At 51.7% G+C, this 19,815-nt stretch overlaps 1 protein-coding gene and 1 pseudogene across 6 annotated transcripts in view; one reads left to right on the plus strand and one right to left on the minus strand.

The window, feature by feature from the left end:
• RYR1 (ryanodine receptor 1) overlaps nucleotides 1-14,224 on the minus strand; it is a 116,395-nt gene extending 102,171 nt beyond the window's left edge. For 4 of the 6 annotated variants that reach the window (XM_056137230.1, XM_056137228.1, XM_056137229.1 and 1 more), the window contains exons 1-11: nucleotides 14,059-14,224; nucleotides 6,275-6,394; nucleotides 5,027-5,131; nucleotides 4,917-4,937; nucleotides 3,908-3,982; nucleotides 3,758-3,836; nucleotides 3,235-3,347; nucleotides 2,849-2,942; nucleotides 1,173-1,266; nucleotides 998-1,072; nucleotides 129-285 (exon numbers count right to left, since the gene is read on the minus strand). In XM_056137230.1, the coding sequence (XP_055993205.1) occupies nucleotides 129-285; nucleotides 998-1,072; nucleotides 1,173-1,266; nucleotides 2,849-2,942; nucleotides 3,235-3,347; nucleotides 3,758-3,836; nucleotides 3,908-3,982; nucleotides 4,917-4,937; nucleotides 5,027-5,131; nucleotides 6,275-6,394; nucleotides 14,059-14,106 (981 nt within the window). In that variant the 5' untranslated portion in view covers nucleotides 14,107-14,224. The remainder of the gene's footprint in view (nucleotides 1-128; nucleotides 286-997; nucleotides 1,073-1,172; nucleotides 1,267-2,848; nucleotides 2,943-3,234; nucleotides 3,348-3,757; nucleotides 3,837-3,907; nucleotides 3,983-4,916; nucleotides 4,938-5,026; nucleotides 5,132-6,274; nucleotides 6,395-14,058) is intronic. The other 2 variants (XM_056137233.1, XM_056137232.1) reach the window with 1 other exon arrangement.
• Nucleotides 14,225-16,612: 2,388 nt separating this feature from the next.
• On the plus strand, nucleotides 16,613-18,337 carry LOC130044192 (ADP/ATP translocase 2-like; annotated as a pseudogene).
• The last annotated feature ends 1,478 nt before the right edge of the window (nucleotides 18,338-19,815 follow it).

Consider the following 19,815-nt stretch of genomic DNA (forward strand, 5'->3'; position numbering starts at 1 on the left):
CAGGAGCAGAGGTCAGAGGTCAGAGGCCAGCCTTCTATACCTGCACATTTAACAGGGGCTCCCCATTGAGAGGTAGAAGCACAGGGTCTAGGGTGAGACTTGGGGGGCGGGTACTCTGACCCACTGACCTTGGAGGTACGGAAGCAGAAGGAAGTAGCCTTGGTGTGGGCCTTGCTGGCATCCACCATCACCAGGCCCTGGTCCTCAGTGAGCGCCAGGTAGCGCCCAGTGGTGACGTGGCGGAGGCGCAGTGGCTGTCCCCAGCGCAGGTGACTCCCGCTCCAGCTGGTGGGGTGGAAAACAAGAGACTCAGGACTCAGGGGACCCCCTTAGTCCTCCCAGGGACACCCCAGCTCTCAAACGACCCAAACCTTTCTTGGGCCTCAGATCTCTTATCTCTGGGAACACCCAGTAGTGTTCAGGGCACCATAGGACTGGGACCAAGCCAGGTCTTCCCATCAAAGCTGCACATGGGGTCCAGAGCAATAGTACAGTGGGGAGGGTGCTTGTCCTGCACGCAACCAACTCAGTTCACAGTCAACAGGGTTCAATCCCCAGCATCCCATATGGTCCCTGGAGCACTGTCAGGAGAAATTCCTGAGCACAGAGCCAGGATGACCCCTAAGCATCACCAGGTGTGGTCCAAACCTTCACTAAAAAAAAAATAAATAAATAAAGCCCTCTATTCTTTCTCAGGACTCTTGGCCCTTGGCCCTCAGGGATTTCCAGATGTCTCTAGGGAACAATTTCCCTCAGACCCCTCATTTTCTCCTTACACTCCCTATATCTTCACTCTGGAGCCCTTAGTCACTCCATCATGTGCTCCCTCCCTCAAGAGTCACCTCCCACCCCATTTGTCCCAGGACACTACAATTCCTAGAATGACCTTCATTGTTCTCTTGAGCACCATATTTTCCCTTCAAATCCTCCCCAGTTGTTCCCTCAGGGCCCGTTCTGCCCTCCCAGCCCCCCAACAAGCTCCTGGCTCCCCTCGCACCTGATTCTTAGTGGTTCCAGTCTCCAGAGGGAGCGGGCATGGGTACACACAGCTCCCCCTTCATAGTACACCACCCTGAGGGTGCAGGAGAGAGTGAGGTCATGGGTTCAAGTTCCAGTCACCCAGAGCCGGGACCCCCAGCCCACCTTTGCCCACACTGTGCCCTGGCTCAGACCTGCGCTGGTCCTCGCTGTCAGAGGGGGAGATGGTCAGACACTCATCCATATGTCCATGAAAGAGGCGCAGGACGTGACCCCCTGTCACAAAACCTGAACGGGAAAGGGGAAGGTTAGGGCTAGGCAGCAAAATGGAGTTGGGGGTGGGGGGGAATCAATGTCTTCTTTGTGCTAGTCAGGGGGCTAGTGGGAGTTCAGCAGTGGGAGAGGTGAGTCTTAAGAAACAGAATGGTAATGAAACATTTGGACCCTACTTGAAGGTTTTAAGTAGGGTGTGAGTGGTGGGGTCTAAGATTGGGGGAGTTGGTTTGGATTTAAAAGTTGAGACTAGGGGCTGGAGCAATAGCACAGCAGGTAGGGCGCTTTCCTTGCACGCAGCCGACCCAGGTTCGATTCCCAGCATCCCATATGGTCCCCCGAGCACCACCAGGATTGATTCCTGAGTGCATGAACCAGGAATAGCTCCTGTGCATCGCCGGGTATGACCCAAAAAACAAACAAAAAAAAATGTTGAGACTAGTGGCTGGAGCGATAGCACAGCAAGTATGGTATTTGCCTTGCACATGGCTGACCCGGTTTTGATTCCCAGTATCCCATATAGTCCCCTAAGCACTGCCAGAAGTAATTCCTGAGTGAAGAGCCAGGAGTAACCCCTGAACATCACCAGGTGTGACCCAAAAAGCAAAAAATAAAATAAAATAATAATAAAGGTTCCCTGATACTGAGTTCTGAGCTCCAGAGCTGGCTTTGGGGAGTCTGGGTTGAGGTGTGGTGGTTCAGTTCAGGGTCTGATTTTTGAGTATCTTTTCAGGGTTCTGAGGCTGCTGTCTGAGATTTAGAGTCTGATTTTTCAGATGTTGAACCCTGAATCACGAATTTGTGGGTCTGAGTTTCAGGGTCCATAATTTTGAGCCTCAGCTTGGGTCAGGTTTGGGATATTGGAGAGTTGGGATGTGTGTGATGGGGGACTCCAAAGTTTGGGGTTCATGATTTGAGGTCTTCACCTGGGTCTGGATCTGAGTGATAAAGGGGAGATGAAGATTGGACTTGGAGGCATGCAATAGTGGATGGAAGGTGAGGTCCAAAGGGAAGTTGGGGCTCTGAGTTTGAGTGTGGGCTTTGGGGTCAGCACTTTGAGGACTCAGCTGCAAGACCAAAGCTCTGATCTTTGGATCTGCATTTAGGGTCTGGCCTCCAGCACCTGTGTGGGGAGTATCTTGGGAATAATGAATCCTTTCGGGTCTGTATTTGGGAGTCTTTTTTAAAAATTATTATTCTTTTTGTTTGTTTGTTTTTGTTTTGGGGGCACCTGGTGACCCAAACCCTGGTGGTGCTCAGGGTTTACTCCTGGCTCTTCACTCAGGGATCACTCACTTCACTCCTGGCAGTGCGCAGGAGACCCTATGGGGATGCCAGGAATTGAACCTGAGTCAGCCACATACAAGGCAAGTGCCCTACCCACTGTACCATCACTCTGGCTCCTGAATCTGGGAGTCTTGTATTGACTTTGGGGGTTGGATGTCTGAGCTCTGGCGTCCTGGGTTTGAAGACCTAAGTGTAAAGGTCATAATTTGAAGGTCTAGGTTTGGGGCCCAAATGCAATGTCGAGGTCTGTTTATTTTTATTTGGGGGATTGGGTGCTGTGGAGTGTCTCAGTACAATCTGGGAGCCTCACCCTCTTCACTGCAGGAACAGATGGGATTCACATTCCACAGGGTCTGCATGAAGGAGGCATCGGCCTGGAGCTCCCCACTGGCGGTGGACAGGTGCTGGGTCACGAGAGATGGTGGGGAGAGGGCAACAATTTCAGCCACAGAAAGCGCAGCGTAGGGGGAGGGAGGGGGTGATGAGAGGCCGAGAGCCGGAAACGGGCATATGGGAAACAAATTTACAGGACTCGGGTGCCAGAAATCAAGTTAGGAAATGTGGTGGCAGAGACTAGAAGTTGAAGGTCAGAGGTCAGGAAGCTAGAAATGGGGAATCAGGCAAAGTCCAGGCAAAGGTGAAGGAACTCTACTAGCCCCGGCCCTGGGGCCAGCCGGGGGTGGGCGGGATTCTCACCAGGTAGCGCTCGGAGGAGACGCTGACCAGGATGAGGTCATCCCCGACTCGGACCTTTTCTCCTTCTGACCTTTGCTTAGAGGCTGGGTGCATGGTCCACCAACATGCTTCTCCTATGGGGGGAGAGGGGAGGCATAGCAGGGGCCAGGACTTCACTTCCCAGAATACTCTGCCCCGGGGGATCTTCTAGAATGCTCTGCCCCGGGAATCCTCCAGAATGCTCAGCCTGGGGATCATCCCAAATTGCTACGCGCCGGGGAGTTCCCAGAATGCTCTGCGCCGCCGGGGAGCTTCCCAAGATGCTCTTCTCCCGGGCATTCGCGGTCCCTGAGCCTCCTGCGCCCCCAGACCCTCCATCAGCCCTGCTCCCCAACCCCTCATTCGGCCCTTATACCTTGCCAAGGTCTCCCCCTGACTCGCCCAAGCCTCCCTGTCCAAACGTGGTCCTCGACACTCCCTCGCCCCCTCCAGTGCTGCCGACCTTCTGCATCCCTGGCAACCCCGCCCCCTGCAGCCCCAGCACCTGTTGCGTCCTCCTGCAGCCCCACGTCGAAGGCCAGCTTGTCGGTCATGGAGCGGGAGGTGGTGAGACAGCTGAGGTACTGCGGGGAGAGGGTTGTGAGCCCTGGAGGCCGCAGGGTCGCCCCGCCCCGCCCCGCGCTGCGGTACTCACCATCCGGCTGTGCGCGTGCCGGAGCAGGATGGCGTGGCCGTACAGGAGGGTCCGGTGGCCTCCGCCCTGGGACGACTGTGGGGTTGGAGGGGTGGGGAGCACAGAGTCAGCACAGAACCTCTGAACGCTAAGATGCCTCCCAGGTGGGGTTGTACGCCCCATAAAACGCCATGCTCAGGCGTGCGCGCAAGAACCCTTGCACAGAGCAGGAGAACGCAGGGGATAAGGCTCTTGTCTTGCACGCGGCCTTCTTGGATCCCTGGCGCCACATATGGTTCCCAAAGCAATGCCAGGAGTGACCCCTGAGCCCTGAGCACAGAGCCCGGAGTAAGCCCTGAGCACCACTGGGTGTGACCGAAAAAACAAGCCCCTAAGAAAAATTCTTGTGGTCCAGGTTCCAATATTGCCGAAGCCCACTCTTGACCTCCCTGGTTCCTTCATCTTGGGAACCAGGTCCCAGAGTCACCCAGGGAGGCGGGTCCCCTCCTCTGAGTGCCTGGGGACACTCTGGGGAGCCCCTCTGCTTAAGGCTGTCACCCGTGTGTATCACTGCAATGTTTGCACACGGCTTTGGGACCCCCACCCAGCACAGGGAGATTCAGGTCCTGTTGCACAGAGTGGGGGTTCCCCAGGGCTCCTGCCATCATACCTGCCCCCCAGATGCCAAGCTCTAAAGGAGTCATGTGATGGGTCACGTGATCACATGGCTGACCCACTGCTGGACCCAGGAAACTCACGCTGGGGGAGAAGGGACGGGCTCCATGCTGAGAAGAGGTGGGGGGAGGAGGGGGAAAGGTGAGAGAAGGAGGGAGCAGGAGGCAAGAACCAGGGCTCGCAGCCCCCACCCCTTCCTTCTTTCCTTCCTGCCTGGCCTGTTCTGGGCTCCACAGCCCCTGACAACTGAGGTGTGGGGGAGACCCCCAGCCCCTGTGTGCAGGATGTGGACCCAAGATCGGGCCTGAGAGCAGGAGAGGTGTGGTCAGCATGGGTGAACCGAGGCCAGACCTACCCACTTATCCAAATTGAGGGCCTGTGTGGGTCGGGGTGGAGAAAGGAAGAAGAGACACTGTGAAGGGGCCCCCGCCTGCCCAGCCCCGACCCCCACCACCCGAGCCTCACCTCCACGCCGGCCTCCACGGAGTTAGCCAGCATCTCCTGCAGGGCACGGACGGACAGGGACTGCTCCAGCACGAAGCAGCAGATGGCCAGATCGGGGGGCACATTCTGGGGGGGTGGGGGTGATATGAAAGAAGGGATGAAGCACTAGCTTTGGAACCTGAATATCCCCCCTTTAGAAACCCTGACCCTGCTAACCCCCTTCAGATGTCCTGAAGTCATGCCCACGTCACGTAATTAAACCCCCTTCTCCACCTCCTACTATGCTAGAAGCTTCCATGCCACCTTCCCTGCTTAGGTGCCTCCCGCACAGCACCTCCTAGGCAGCCTCAGCCATCACTGCCCTCCCAGATGCACACTGCAGCACCACAGAGCACCCCCTGGCCACCCCCTGAAGAGAACCTCCAACCCCAGGGAAGCGCCTTTCCTGCCTCACCATCAGTCCTCATTCCCACCTCCTCCCTCAGACCTATGCATCCACAGGAGATCACTGGTGGGGCCAGACTTCTCCCTCCCTCCCCGGTCCCCACCCATCCCTTTGGTTCCCCCTTGCACCCACCTCAGAACCTGGTCTCCTTCCCTCCCTGTCTCCACCCCATCCCCACTCCCTATCACCTCCTCTCTCAGACCTCCTCCTATCAGCCTCCAGCCAGCACCTGGAGCTACCCCTGGTCCTCCAGAGCAACATGGGCATGCACACACACATACACACACACACACTTTCAAACATAAACACGCACACGCGCACACACACACACACACATTCACACAAAGGCAAACACTCTCAAGCATAAACATGCACATGCACACACATTAACACACATACATACACACATCCGCACACACTCATACACACACATACATACACACATCTGCACACATTCATACACACACAGAACAAACACGTAAACGCACACACATTCACACATAAAACACACTCTCAAACATAAACACGCACATGCACACACATTTACACACATACATACACACATCCGCACACACTCATACACACACATACACATCTGCATACACTCACACACACACAAAAAACACAAGCACACATGCACACATGCACACACACACGCACTGTGCCTCCCTACACAGAAATCCAATCTCAGGCTGTCTTTGCCTGCCCCAGATACCAGCCTGCTCAGCTCCCTGGCCCCCTGGCCTCTCCCCTCTCCCCCAGAACCCCCAGCTCGTTCCCTTTGTGCCCCCTGCCCTGTCCCGCTTCCGGGCCCCTGCACAGACCTGGGCATTGCTGGTGGGCTCCAGGAAGCAGAGGCGGTTGCCGAAGCCCTCAGCGGCCAGACATAGCTTCAGCTGCTCCTTGAGTACTGTCGCGCTGCACTGCAGAACCACCTCATCATCCTGGGGTGACAAAGGGGTGTCAGGCTCACCCACCTCCCATGGGTGCCCCGCCACCTCTTCCCATGAACACACGCAGCTCCCGCCCCACTATGTCCGTTCTTTCAGCCACTGCAGCCTGAGCACCATCCCGAAGGCCTCGGCCACAAGAGTCACATTGTCCCCATTTGGGGTGAGAGCGAAAGTACAGCAGGGAGGGTGCCTGCCTTGCATGCAGTCAACCCAGGTTTGATCCTCAACATCCCATATCATCCTCTGAGCCCTGCTAGGTGTGATCCCTAAGCACAGAGCCAGAAGTAAGCCCTGAGCACCACTGTTGTGCCCCCCAAAAAATTGGGGGGACTGAGGCTCAAAGACAGGACAGGGCTTGTTTGAGGCAGCAATAGGGATAAGAGGAGCTGGGATTTGAATGAGTCTGAAGCTTCCTGCAGGTGTGGACAAGGTCAGCTCCAGAGGGTAGAAACTAAGCACCTCAGCGCTCTTTATTGTGTTGTTTTATATTATTTTTATTTTATTTTTGTTTTATTGTGTGTGTGGTGTGTTTTGTTGTTTTAATCAAAGCTTTTATTTTTCTCGCAGTTCTGGGACTTGAATACAACAGATACCCCCATGTTCAGGACACATGCTCTCCCGTGAGCAGGTCCCTAGCTCTTTGTTTTGGAGCCACAACCAGTGATGCTCAAGGCTTTCTCCTGGCTCTGCGCTCATGAATCACTCTTGGCAGGGCTCGGGGACCATATGGGGTGCTGGTGATCAAATCCAGGTCAGCCACATGCAAGGCAGGTTCCCACTGTACTATGTGCCAGCCCCTCACTTTCTTTTAGAGAGGAAATTCTGGGCCCAGAATGGAGCTCAGTATATGAATCCCTGGGTTCCATCTATCACACCTTCCAAACTAGCAGTGAAGGGGTTTCTAAGACCCCTGAATTCTAGCCCAAGCCTGAACTGGGCACTGCAGAGGAGAGGCAAATGCCATGAAAGATAACTCAGCTGATGCAGGCCCGGGAGAAAGCCTAAGTTGTCATGCAGGTGTGTCTTCATGCAAATGTCACTGAATATCATCACAGGCGGTCAATTGATGTGGTCACCACACAGGACCACATGGAACCATATAAGACCACGGAGAAGCATATAGGATCATGTGGGATCATCTAGAACTATGAAGAGCCTTACAGGACAGTAAGGGATCATGTAGGACTTAACAATACTGACAGGGCCATATGACCTGACCAGACTCCACACCATCGTATACGAAGCTTATTGTTAAGCAATGTGTGACTGAACTCAGTTTCCTGCCTCTGATAAGGGACAGTGCTGTGGTTTTTAAGAGCCCACTTTGCTTTCAAGAAGCAGAAACTGAAGAACTGAGGGGCCAAAGACCCCGTGTCCACCACTCACCATCAAACAAGTCAGGGGAAAATATGGAGGAAGGAGTGGGGCAGGCAGATGAAGCTGATGTAGCCAGATCTCAGCCTGTGGCGCCAACACCCAAAGCTGAGTCCTCTCAGCTAACCCTGCAACTTTCCTCTAACCTCCAAGTGATTTTCAGATCATCTATTAAAAGTTTAAATAGGGGCTGGAGCGATAGCACAGCGGGTAGGGCGTTTGCCTTGCACGCAGCCAACATGGCCGACCCAGGTTCGATTCCCAGCATCCCATATGGTCCCCCGAGCACCGCCAGGAGTAATTCCTGAGTGCATGAGCCAGGAGTAACCCCTGAGCATCGCCGGGTGTGACCCAAAAAGAAAAAAAAAAAGAGTCAGCCCTGGGCACTAAAGCTGTTTCCCAAAAACTACAATTTAAAAATAAAAATAAAACATTTAAAAATAAATTTTAAAAAAAGTTTAAATAAAATTGGGGCCAGAAGGATACTACAGTGGGTAGGGTGCTTGCCTTGCATACAGTCAATTAGGGTTCAATCCCAGGCAGCCTTTATGATCCCCCAGATGCTGCCTGGAGTGATCTTTGAGCGCAGAGCCAGGATTAAGTTCTGATCACTGCCACATATGGCCCCCAAAATAAAATCAATAAAAATGTTAATAAAATGAAAAACTTTCTATAAAAAATTTAATAAAATGAAATAGCACTAGCTTCCATGGTGAGAATATCACTAGTACTAACTCATTTAGCCCTCAGAGGTTTTAACCCTTTTATGGGAAGCCAAGGAAAGAGAGACGTAGAGAGGTCAAGGTCAAGATGGTGAGTCAAGGTTACACGGAAGAGTTAATGGAGCTGGGATTTGATCGCAGTGACCTGGCTCTGTAAATCACACCTTAGAACACTAGATCTCCCTTCATTACATTTGTACAACCATGTGCTCTTGACATTTGGGGCAATGAGCGGGTCGCGTGTGTGACCTTCGTCCCTGAATCCAACCAAGGCATGCAGTTAACTGTTCAGGTGAGATTTATGTAAGGACACCTCTGATGTTTGCCCTGAAAAATCTCCTGATAACACGTTTCTCAGACTGTGTCGTCACTTAGTGATATATGGCTCATCTTGAACATTTATAGGTAATGTAAAGGTCCTGGGGAGTGTTCAGCCTTCTTACAGAGAGCAATCTATGGAAAATAAGGAGGGGGCCAGAGCCAAGAAGCTCAAAGGGCTGGAGTATAAACTCCATCTGTGTGAACCCTGGACTTGATCCCTGGCACCACATGGTCCCAGTCAAGCATTACTGGGTTCCTCCTCCCAAAAAAAGTACTTGGTTTTGGGGCCACACCCAGCTATACTCAGAGCCTATTCCTGGCTCTTGGCTCAGGTAGCAATTCTGGCAGGGCTTGGAGGACCATATGGGGTGCCAGGGATCGACCCCGGATCAGCTGTGTACAACCCAAGTGCCTTCCTCTCTGCACTATCACTCCATCCCCAACAAACACTTTTTTTTAAGTTATGAGAGTCAGGGATGTGGCTCGGTAATTATTCACAGATGTGAGGCCCTGGATTCAATTTCTAGAGCTCACACACACACACACACACACACACACACACACACACACACACACGATGAAGAACCCAGCTCTGAGCAGTGGGTATATCAGCTTAAAAGAGAAGAAATCAAGTATCACTAGTGTGACCCCAAAATGAATAAAATAAAGGAAACCGTCTCCAGGCATGAGGGATCACTCAGACACTACCAGGTTTGTCTCTGACCTTCAGGCAGCCCTATTTGTCTGTCTGTCTGTCTGTCTGTCTGTCTGTTATGGAACAGTCCCAGAACTGCAGAGTCCTTTTCTGGCCCTGACCTGGAGCTGTGTTTGTTTTTTTTTTTTTTTTTCAGAAGCCACAAGGCTAGTGCTCTCTGCTCAGGGCTGATGACGGCTTTGCCTTCTGCTCGGGGTTCTCCAGGCATGAATAGTGAGCCCAGGCATGCCCTGTCCTGGGCCTGAGCCCTGGATCAGCCACCGGGCAATCTAAGGGACAAGATCCCTGTCCTCAGGGAGCATCAACAGATAAATCCATTCCTAGTGTTAATGGGTTCTGCATTACAGAAAGATGGAGCTGGATTGGTATAAGAGAGCGGCTCTGGGGTAGGAAGAACATGGGGGGGGGGGGGGGGGTGTTGGCATAGCCTCTCCAAGGAGGTGACATTTGAGCTGAGCCTTGTCCAGAGGACAAGAAGGAAGCAGGATGAAAGAAAGTTCGGGAAACGGAGCTGCCTGAAAAAAGGCTCTTGGGTGGGCAGGGTTTGGAGGGTGCTGAACAAGGTGCGGACAGGGAATTTCAGGAATAGGGGACAGGAGGGAAGGGCTGAGCCTGCATGGATACATGCACAGGCCCCCAGAATGCTAATGATGTATATGTTGGTCCCCATTTTCGAGACTGAGTTTTGAGACACACAGAGAAGAGTGAAAATCGCTCACCCAAAACCAGTCTGCAAGTCTATGGCCAGGCCAGGGTGGAAGCCAGAGACAGGAACTGTAATGACATCACCAGAAATTCTCCAACCAAGGGGCCGGAGAGACAGTACAATGGGTAAGTAGGGCACTTTCCTTGCACATAGCTGACCTGGGTTCGATCCCCAGCATTTCATATGGTTCCCTGAGCATGGAGCCAGGAGTAACCCCTGAGCAATTCTGGTCATGCCCCCCCCACCAAAAAAAAAGAAAAAGAAAAAGAAATTCTCCAAACAAAAAAAAAAAAACAACAAAGAAAAAGAAATTATCCAACCAGGCTGTCACCTCCCTCTAAATGGAGTAGGGGAGGGCTCTGGTGAAACCTGCAGCTTCTGCGAACCCCACCACCACAAGTGCGTGCCCCAGCACACCAAAACAATGACAGTGGCGACCAAAAAGGGAAGGGCTAGAGAAGTCAGTTTTTAAATGAATTCAACACATAGCTTCCTCACTGCCTCATTCTTTGGCCCCAAAACCAAGAATACAATTGGGTGGGCATGAGAGGAGCAAGGAGTCTGTCCCATAAGCCAGCCCCAAATGCTGTTCTGCTTTGGAGAAATCCTAGTCTGGGCAAGCTAGAGGTCACCTTCCATGAAACCAGCTTGGGAGGTGTTGGCCACCAGGTTTGAAAAGTGAAGTAAGGGGCTGGAGCGATAGCACAGCAGGTAGGGCGTTTGCCTTGCACGCAGCCAACATGGCCGACCCAGGTTCGATTCCCAGCATCCCATATGGTCCCCCGAGTACCGCCAGGAGTAATTCCTGAGTGCATGAGTCAGGAGTAACCCCGGAGCATCGCCGGGTGTGACCCAAAAAGCAAAAAAAAAAGTGAAGTAAGCAGGGGCCAGGGCCATAGAACAGCAGGCAGGGCGTTTGCCTTGCATGCATCTGATCCCCGAACTCTATCAGGAGTGATTCCAGAGCCAGGAGTAAACCCTGAGCACTACAGGGGAAGGCCCAAAGTAATAAATAAATAAATATTATACATTATTGTTTATATATTATTTATATATTATACTATACATTTCCATTGACTTAAATTCATAGATATTTACATTTTATCTATTTATATTTGTTTACAAATTTGTATATTTATATATTATATTGTTATATATTTTATATATATATATATATTTAACTGAAGTAAGCAGCACAAGAACAGAAAACAGTGGCCTGTCCCTGGGCTCCAAGGTCCACCGACATTGACCGTGTGACTCTATTTGGTTAAAAATAGGCACATGTGCAAACACACCTTGTTTGTCGTCATCACGTGAATCACTAGAATTGGAGGTTATGCCAACTCCGCAGGGATGTGACAGCTTCTTCACACAATGGAAGGCCACTTGGCCCCCCAAAAGACACACACAACTCTTGCTCATTTGGACCCCAGTCAGAACCAACAGCAAAAGAAGCACAACAGAGTTAAAGCATCCCTGGCATCCCTCTGATCCTGGTTCAAACCGCAGTTAGCACATATGCTCCCCTGAGCACCACTAAGGGTCATTCCTGAGTACAGAGCTGAGAGTAGTCCCTGAGCACCAAAGGATACGACCCCCCCAGGCCCCCCAGAAATAAATAAATAGAAAGGAGCAAGATGCTGAGCACACACTGACAGTACCAGTAGAATTTCCAGCGCCCTAAAGCTTCTGGCAGGCAGGGGAGGACACAAGGCTGCTTTCTGAGGTAAAGGAAATGTCCTATGTTTTGACTGTGGTGGTTTCAGGGTGCACAGCTTGCTCAAATACATTGAAGTGTAACCCCAAAATGGGTGCAGTAGGTTGCAGGTCACTGGGACTTCAATAAAGTTGATTTTTCTTTTTTCTGTTTGGAGCAATACCTGTTGGTGCTCAGAAATGACTCCTGGTGGGGTTCACGGGACCCTGTGTGGGGTCAGCCACACGGAAAGGGAGATCCTTAACCCCTGTACTATATGTCTGGCCCAATCAAGTTGATTTTGTTCCTTTGTCTTGTTTGGAACGGGGGGCACACTTAGCAGCACTCAGGGCTGACTCCTGGCTTTGTACTCAGGGATCACTCCTGGTGGGCTCAGGGAACCATAGGAGATGCCAGGAATTGAATCTGGGTTGTCCACATGCAAGGCAAATACCCTACAGCCCCAATAAAGTAGATTTTTTAAATAATTTTATTTGTACACATGCATAGACTGACCTGCCAGATAAAACAGCTTTCTTTCTGGGGGGGAAATTTCATTCAAGTTCATGCTTCTGCCTTGCATGCAGACAATCCAGATTTGAACCCTAGCACCCAAATAGTTTTATCCAAGAACTGCCAGGAATGATCTCTGAGCACAGAATCAGGAGCAGGCTCTAAACACCACTAGATATGGTCCACCAAAATAAAATTCTGATAAATAGGTCCACTCTGAGGTCAGAACTAAACTTGTAGAAACCCACCCTGGCAAGAGAGACCAGCGTGAGCCCAGAAGGACTGGGGTCCCTGGGGCACCAAGAGAACTCTCCCCGGCCTTGATGCACTGTGACCCCTGCAGGCCCCAGGAGCCAGAAGCCCTGGTCACAGGGCCTGGGGGAGGGACCTGCCCATCAGGGGCAGATCACCACGGTCACCGTCTGGATGAGACCAGAGCCTGACCCGTGGTGTCAGCGAAAGGACTGGGACTGGGACAGGCTTCTGGGTGAAGTCTAGGACCCAGCTGTCCCCATCCTTCACCGCCAACACCAGCTGCTCCTTCCTCCACCCCAGGAAACCCGAGCCGCCTCATCGGCCCCTATTCTGGGCTGGAATGCTGTGTCAGCACTTGCCCAGGGCCCAGGATGGGGCAAGAGGCCTAGTGCCCAGGTCAGCCGACCTGGCCTGGAATAGAGAACGTCCCCTGACATAGACACCATCCCCCCCAAACACACACACCCCAAGTCCCCAGTGGGAAATGTGGGCAGGACTGGAGTGGGGCTGGCCCTCCCCCGCTCTGCTCCTGGCCCCAGCCAGGTCCAAGAAAAGCGGGCTATTCTGAGAGGCGCACCTGTTGTCACAGTTCCCGTCCTTGTGCCCCCCACCCACCCTACCCCACCCCTCACCAGGGATCAGAGATGCAGAACAGAATAGAGAAACAGCAAACTACGAGGACCTGCAATCCAGAGAACAAAGACGGAGACTGGGAAGACAGAGGTGAAGAGACACAGAGAAGACTACCACAGACCACCAGCCTCTCCTCTCCAGAAGCCAGGGGCAAAGGAGAAAAACTTGGAGCCCAGAGAGGACCCCCACACACACCCCTGTGGCCTAGAGAATCTTAAGGACTGGGCGGTTAAAGGAGTTGGGCCCACAAGCCCACTCCAGCCCCCTTCCCAATAGTTTAACTGGGTCAGAGTCTGGAGCAAGAAGGAAATGAGGGCTAGGCGGAGGGGGGAGGGGGCAGCTAAATTAAGCCCAGGAATTAGAACCGCTTCCCCAAGTGCCTGCTTCCAGGGTGTGGGGGTGGGGGGGCGGGGTGCTCGCTCAGCAAGCCCCTTCTCCAGGCTGGATCATGTCAGAGGAGAGACGCTCAAGATCCTGCCTCCGCACTCGGCAGAGCCCCCCCAAACCCTGCTCATTTTCTATGGGGAAGAGAGGTCCGGGAGACTGAGAGACAAAATCGAAGAGAAAATCAGAGTGACAGTCACCCAAAAGGACAGCGGAAGAGACCCCGCGTCTCAAAGAGCCCCTGCAAAGCAAAACAGAGGGCAGAGACACACTCAGGGGCCCCCCGACCCCCACCCAAGAAACAGCCCCAGAGCCCACCAGCGCTGAGACACGTACCGTCCGTAGAAACTGGACCTCATCCTCGCCCTCTCCCCCGTCCCCCATGATGCCGAGGCCCCGAGGGCTGGGGCTGAGATCTGGGAATGGCGGAAGAGGGCTGCAGGCTGGGCGTGCGGGCTGGGGTTGGGCTGGGGTCGGGCTGGGGTCGGAGACCTCGGTGGAGGCTCCCGCGAGGTAGATGGAACTGCGAAGAGCACGCGCGCGCTGGACAGGGCTGGTAGGGGGCCCCGCCCCCTGCCCCTATTGGCCCAGGGAGGACCTGGCCACGCCCCCTCGCCGGAGCCCCGCCCACACAGCCTGAGTCGGGGCTGCTTGCCGCGGCATCTCCCAGAAGCCGGTCTTGAAGGCAGCAGCCCTACACCTCCGCTGGAAAGTGACAAGACACCAAGCCCTTGCTCGATGTCACACCGCAAAGCTGGGATGTGCTCCAGGTCTCGGCTTTAAAAAGCACCAGGCTGATCTTGTCTTTGATCCCAAAGACAAGAACTCTGGGTTCAAACGGCTGAACGCATGTTTTGCCCGCCAGAGGTACCATGGTCCAGTGAGCACCTCTGGGAGTGATTCCCAATCACTGCACTAGCGTCGCATCGACCCTGGGCACCTCTCTCCCACCTCCCCACCCCCCACCCCCGCGCAGAAAAAGGAGAAAAGCAAGGACTATGCCAGACAGTTTGGATCTGAATCTCCCTATTGCCACTCTCCTGAACAACCTTAGAAAAGTCACTTAGCCTCTCTGTGTGCCTCAGTTCCCCCCTTTTATAAGAGAATGTTACTAGCACCTGCTTCACAGGGTATGGAGAGGGATTTATTATTAAAGAATAATGAGGGGCCTGAGCTGGAGAGATAGTACAATGGGTAGGGATCTTACCTTGCATGCTGCTGACCCAGGTTCGATCCCTGGCACCCAATATAATCCCCTGAGGCCCACCAGGAGTGATTTCTGAGTGTAGAGCCAGAAGTAAGCCCTGAAAATCGCTGGGTGTGGCCAATTAAAAAAAGAAGAAGAAGAATGAAGGGGGAACTGATGGGGCAGGAGGTCTGAGATATGACTCACATAACAGTGCCCATACTCTGCATGGGTGAGACCCATCCCCAGCACCACTCCTACCAGGCCCCCTCAGGCTGGGTGTGACCCCTTGTGTGAGGGGGGGGTGTGAGACATAATTTCCACAGCAGATGTCTTCTGTGGGCCTGCTGCATTTCTAAGGTCTTTTCTTCATGTCTAATTTAGTGTTCACCATAATCCCGCTATGATTCACGTTGCTTAGAGGAGTGAATGAGAATGTGTGATACTTACTGTGCAGTTTTCAGAACACAACCAGAATACAGGATGTGGTCCTCTCTGCCAACTTGTGAAAACAGGTCCCTAATGGGGGGTCCAATTTAGTTATTTACTTTCATTAGGGGTCATAGCTGCTTGGGGAACATTAAAACTAGGGGCTCAGGGAGCCATGCGGGGCAAGGAATCACACTCAGGGTCTCCTCTCTACAAGGCATATCCTCTGCCCTTGAGTCATGCTGACCCCAGGGTGTCCATTTTACAGGTGAGAAAAGCTGAGCACTGTCTGTGACTAGATTGAAGTCACAGGACCAGGGCACTGAACCCCAGAACTAAACAAGACCCAAGCACTTAGGCATTGCATTGTGTTTGGATATTTGCATAAAAGCTCTTAATTAACAGGTCAGAGAGACAGCACAGTGAGTAAGGCACTTGTCTTGCAAGCGGCCAATTCCAGATTGATATCCGGCATAACATTTGGTCCCCTGAGCACCATAGAGAGTGATCCCTAAGCACAGTCTCAAAAATTGAGCACCATTGGGTATGGCTCAAAAATTTAAAAAGTTCCCAGTTATAAAAAAAAAAAGTTCCTAGTTACAAAAAAAAAAGTAACTTAACTTCCTTGGATCAGCTCTGTCCCCAGTGCTCTAACCCTTACTCCTCACACTGGCCACTGGCTGCCTGAGTCACCCTGGGCAACTAGTTGGACCTCCCCTTCATGCAGATGAGCACCCTAGGCTTTGCAAATTAGGAAGCAGGAAATGGGTGACTAGCTTCTTTTGATACTCCCTTCTGGCTTCTCACTGGCCCTGGGCGAAGGATTCTGCAGCTCATTCAGCCAGTTGTGAGACCTGCTGGGCCAAGGCACCAGGCGACACACCTGCACCTCCTGCCAGGCAGGAACTCCTCTGGGCCTCAGTTCGTTTCTTTTTTAAAAAAAAATTTTATTACTTTTATGTAGACATAAGTCACAATTTTTTGGTTTTTTTGGCTTTTTTGGGTCATACCAGGTGATGCTCAGGAGTTACTTCTGGCTCTGCACTCAGGAATTACTCCCGGCAGTGCTCAGGGGACCATATGGGATGCTGGCGATTAAACCTACCGCATGCAAGGCAAACACCCTACCTGCTGTACTTTCATTCTGGCTCCAAAAGGCACAATTTTTTATACAATTCTAGTGTTACCACTGATTAGCCAAGCCCAGAGCCTTGGAGTTCTGGTTGGTTCCTACTTTGGTCCTATAGCCACCTGTCCCCCTCTTCTCTATTCACCATGACAGATGCTGTTGTGTCCTTTGCCAAAGACTTCTTGGCCAGTGGAGTGGCTGCAGCCATCTTGAAGATGGCAGTAGCACCCATCAAGCAGGTCAAGCTGCTGCTGCAGGTACAGCATGCCAGTAAGCAAATCACCACTGATAAGAAATACAAGGGCATTATGGACTGCGTGGTTCGTATCCTGAAGGAGCAGGAAGTCCTGTCCTTCTAGCATGGCAACCTGGCCAATGTCATCAGACACTTCCCCACGCAGGCTCCCAACTTCGCCTTCAAAGATAAATACAAGCAGATGTTCCTGGGCAGTGTAGACAAGAGAAGCCGGTTTTGGTGCTACTTTGCCTGCAATCTGGCATCGGGGAGGTGCCACTGGGGCCACTTCCTTGTGCTTTGTCTATCCCCTTGATTTTCCCCATACCCCTTTAGCTGCTGATGTGGGCAAAGCCGGAGCCAAGAGAGAATTCAAAGGGCTCAGCAATTGTCTCGTTAAGATTTCTAAATCTGGGGGCTGGAGCAATAGCACAGCAGGTAGGGCGTTTGCCTTGCATGCAGCCAACATGGTCGACACAGGTTCGATTCCCAGCACCCCATATGGTCACCTGAGCACCACCAGGAGCAATTCCTGAGTGCATGAGCCAGGAGTAACCCCTGAGCATCGCTGGGTGTGACCCAAAAAGCAAAAAAAAAAAAGATTTCTAAATCTGGGGCTGGAGAGATAGCACAGCGGGTAGGGTGCTTGCCTTGCATGAGGCCGACCTGGGTTCGATTCCCAGCATCCCATATGGTCCTCTGAGCACCGCCAGGAGTAACCCCTGTGCATCACCGGGTGTGACCCAAAAAGAAAAAAAAAAGATTTCTAAATCTGGGCTGGAGCGATAACACAGAGGATAGAGTGTTTGCCTTGCACGTGGCTGACCGGGTTTGATTCCCAGCATCCCATATGGTCCCCTGAGCACCTCCAGGAGTTATTCCTGAGTGCAGAGCCAGGAGTAACCCCTGTGCATTGCCGGGTGTGACCCAAAAAACAAAAAAAGATAATAATAATAAGATTTCTAAATCTGACAGTATCAAGGGCCTATATCAAGGCTTCAGTGTCTCTGTACAAAGTATTATCATCTGTCGAGCTGCCCACTTTGGAATCTATGGCACTGCAAAGGGAATGCTTCCAGATCCCAAGAGTACTCACATCTTTGTCAGCTGGATGATCGCACAGTTGGTCACGGCCGTGGCTGGATTGATTTCTTACCCATTTGACGATAACACGGGCTGGAGCGATAGCACAGCGGGTAGGGCATTTGCCTTGCACACCGCCAACCCGGGTTCGATTCTTCAGTCCCTCTCAGAGAGCCCAGCAAGCTACCGAGGGTATCCCGCCCGCACGGCAGAGCCTGGCAAGCTCCTTGTGGCATATTTGATATGCCAAAAACAGTAACAAGTCTCACAATGGAGACGTTACTGGTGCCTGCTCGAGCAAATTGATGAACAGCGAGAGGACAGTGCTACAGTGGACAGTGCTACCGATTTGACACTGTTTGTCGCCGCATGATGATGCAGTCAGGATGCAAAGGAACAGATATCATGGACACTGACACAATTGACTGCTGGAGAAAGATTGCTTGTGATGAAGGAACCAAAGCTCTTTTCAAGGGTGTCTGGTCCAAAGTACTGAGGCATGAGGGGTGCTTTTGTGTTTGTTTTGTGTGATGAAATCAAGAAGAACACATAAATTACTTCCTAGGTTTCTCCTCAGAACAAGCATGTTGTATGATGTAACATAACTTGATCATTTTCATCTCCTGTCTATTTATCAGTGGCAACTTAAGACTGATTGAAAATGGGAAGCAATTAATATTCATCCGGGGCTGGAGTGACGGTACAGTGGGTAGGGCATTTGTCTTGCATGCAGCCGACCCGGGTTCAATTCCCAGAATCCCATATGGTCCCCTGAGCACTTCCAGGAGTAATTCCTGAGTGCAGAGCCAGGAATAACTACTGTGCATTGCCAGGTGTGACCAAAAAAAGCAAAATAAACAAATAAATAATATTCATCTGACCAGTTCTCTCTCAAAGCCATTTCCACAATGATGATGGAATTTTATTTCAGTCTCTCCTGATAAATAACAAATTCAAAGAAATAAAAAAAATCTGAGATGCAAAAAACAGATTAGCTAACAAAGCTCCAATATTAAAATCAGTAAGAATAAAAGAATCAATTTTGTATGTGAAAATTGTTATGTCTGACCACTGGGGTTGCTAAGTCCTCTAAGAATGTACTAAGCTGTAGCTAGTGGAGACTTCGGTGTTACAGTTTTTGTTTGCTGAGTGTCCTAGGTTTCTATGTTACTTTCCCATTCTAATTTGATGTGTACCTACTGGAATTTCAGTACTGAGGAATTAGGAGGTGTCCAGAGACTTCAAGATCTATGGTCTGAGCCAATGAGTTGGCATGGTGGAATATGGGAGGTGGGCAGAGGGGGGCCTAAGGATTCTAGAAGTAGGGTGGGGCAAGGGGAAGCTGCCCACACCAACTCTGAGAAATACCAGAGTTCTCAGCCTGGCACCTGGGTATGTAAAATTACTCACAGTTTGGAGTCTCTGCAGAGAATATTTCGTGAGGGGTGAAGTTGAGCCCTTGGCATGCTACAGCGGTGGTCTGTGGCAGAAGTTGCTGGGTCTCTGGAAGGGCAGGTACTCAGCCCAGCCACCTTCCAAAGGCAACCTGGAGTTTTTCTGCTTCAGGGACTGTTATTTCCACGTATTTTAGTTGCTTGGCGTGCATCTCCTGGGAGATTTGGTCCAGAGTTGGTAGAGCAGGACCAGTGAGTGAGTTCTCAGCCTAGGTCTCAGCATTTTTATCTGCCAAGCTCTGTGGCTAAAGAAAATTCCATGAGAAAAACAATTTGCGATATCTATGTGGTCAGTGACTAGTACAGGGATAGGTGACAGTGATCATTATGAAATGCTATGGTAGAACTTAAGTGAAAGGGCATTTGCCTTGCATGTAATCAACTGGGGTTCAATTCCCAGCACCCCATTTAGTCCCTCAAGCCTGCCAAAAGTGAGCCCTGAATGCAGAGCCAGGAGTAAGCCCCGAGCACTGCCAGCTGCGATCCTGGAAGCCCCCAGTCACAGCAGGGTTGCCTGAGTACTCCCGATGCCACAGGATGAGCAGTATCGCATCCCTGGGCATTTGTGTTGAACCAA

Source organism: Sorex fumeus, unplaced genomic scaffold (assembly GCF_029834395.1).
Source record: "Sorex fumeus unplaced genomic scaffold, SorFum_2.1 ptg000122l, whole genome shotgun sequence".
Lineage (NCBI taxonomy): Eukaryota > Metazoa > Chordata > Mammalia > Eulipotyphla > Soricidae > Sorex > Sorex fumeus.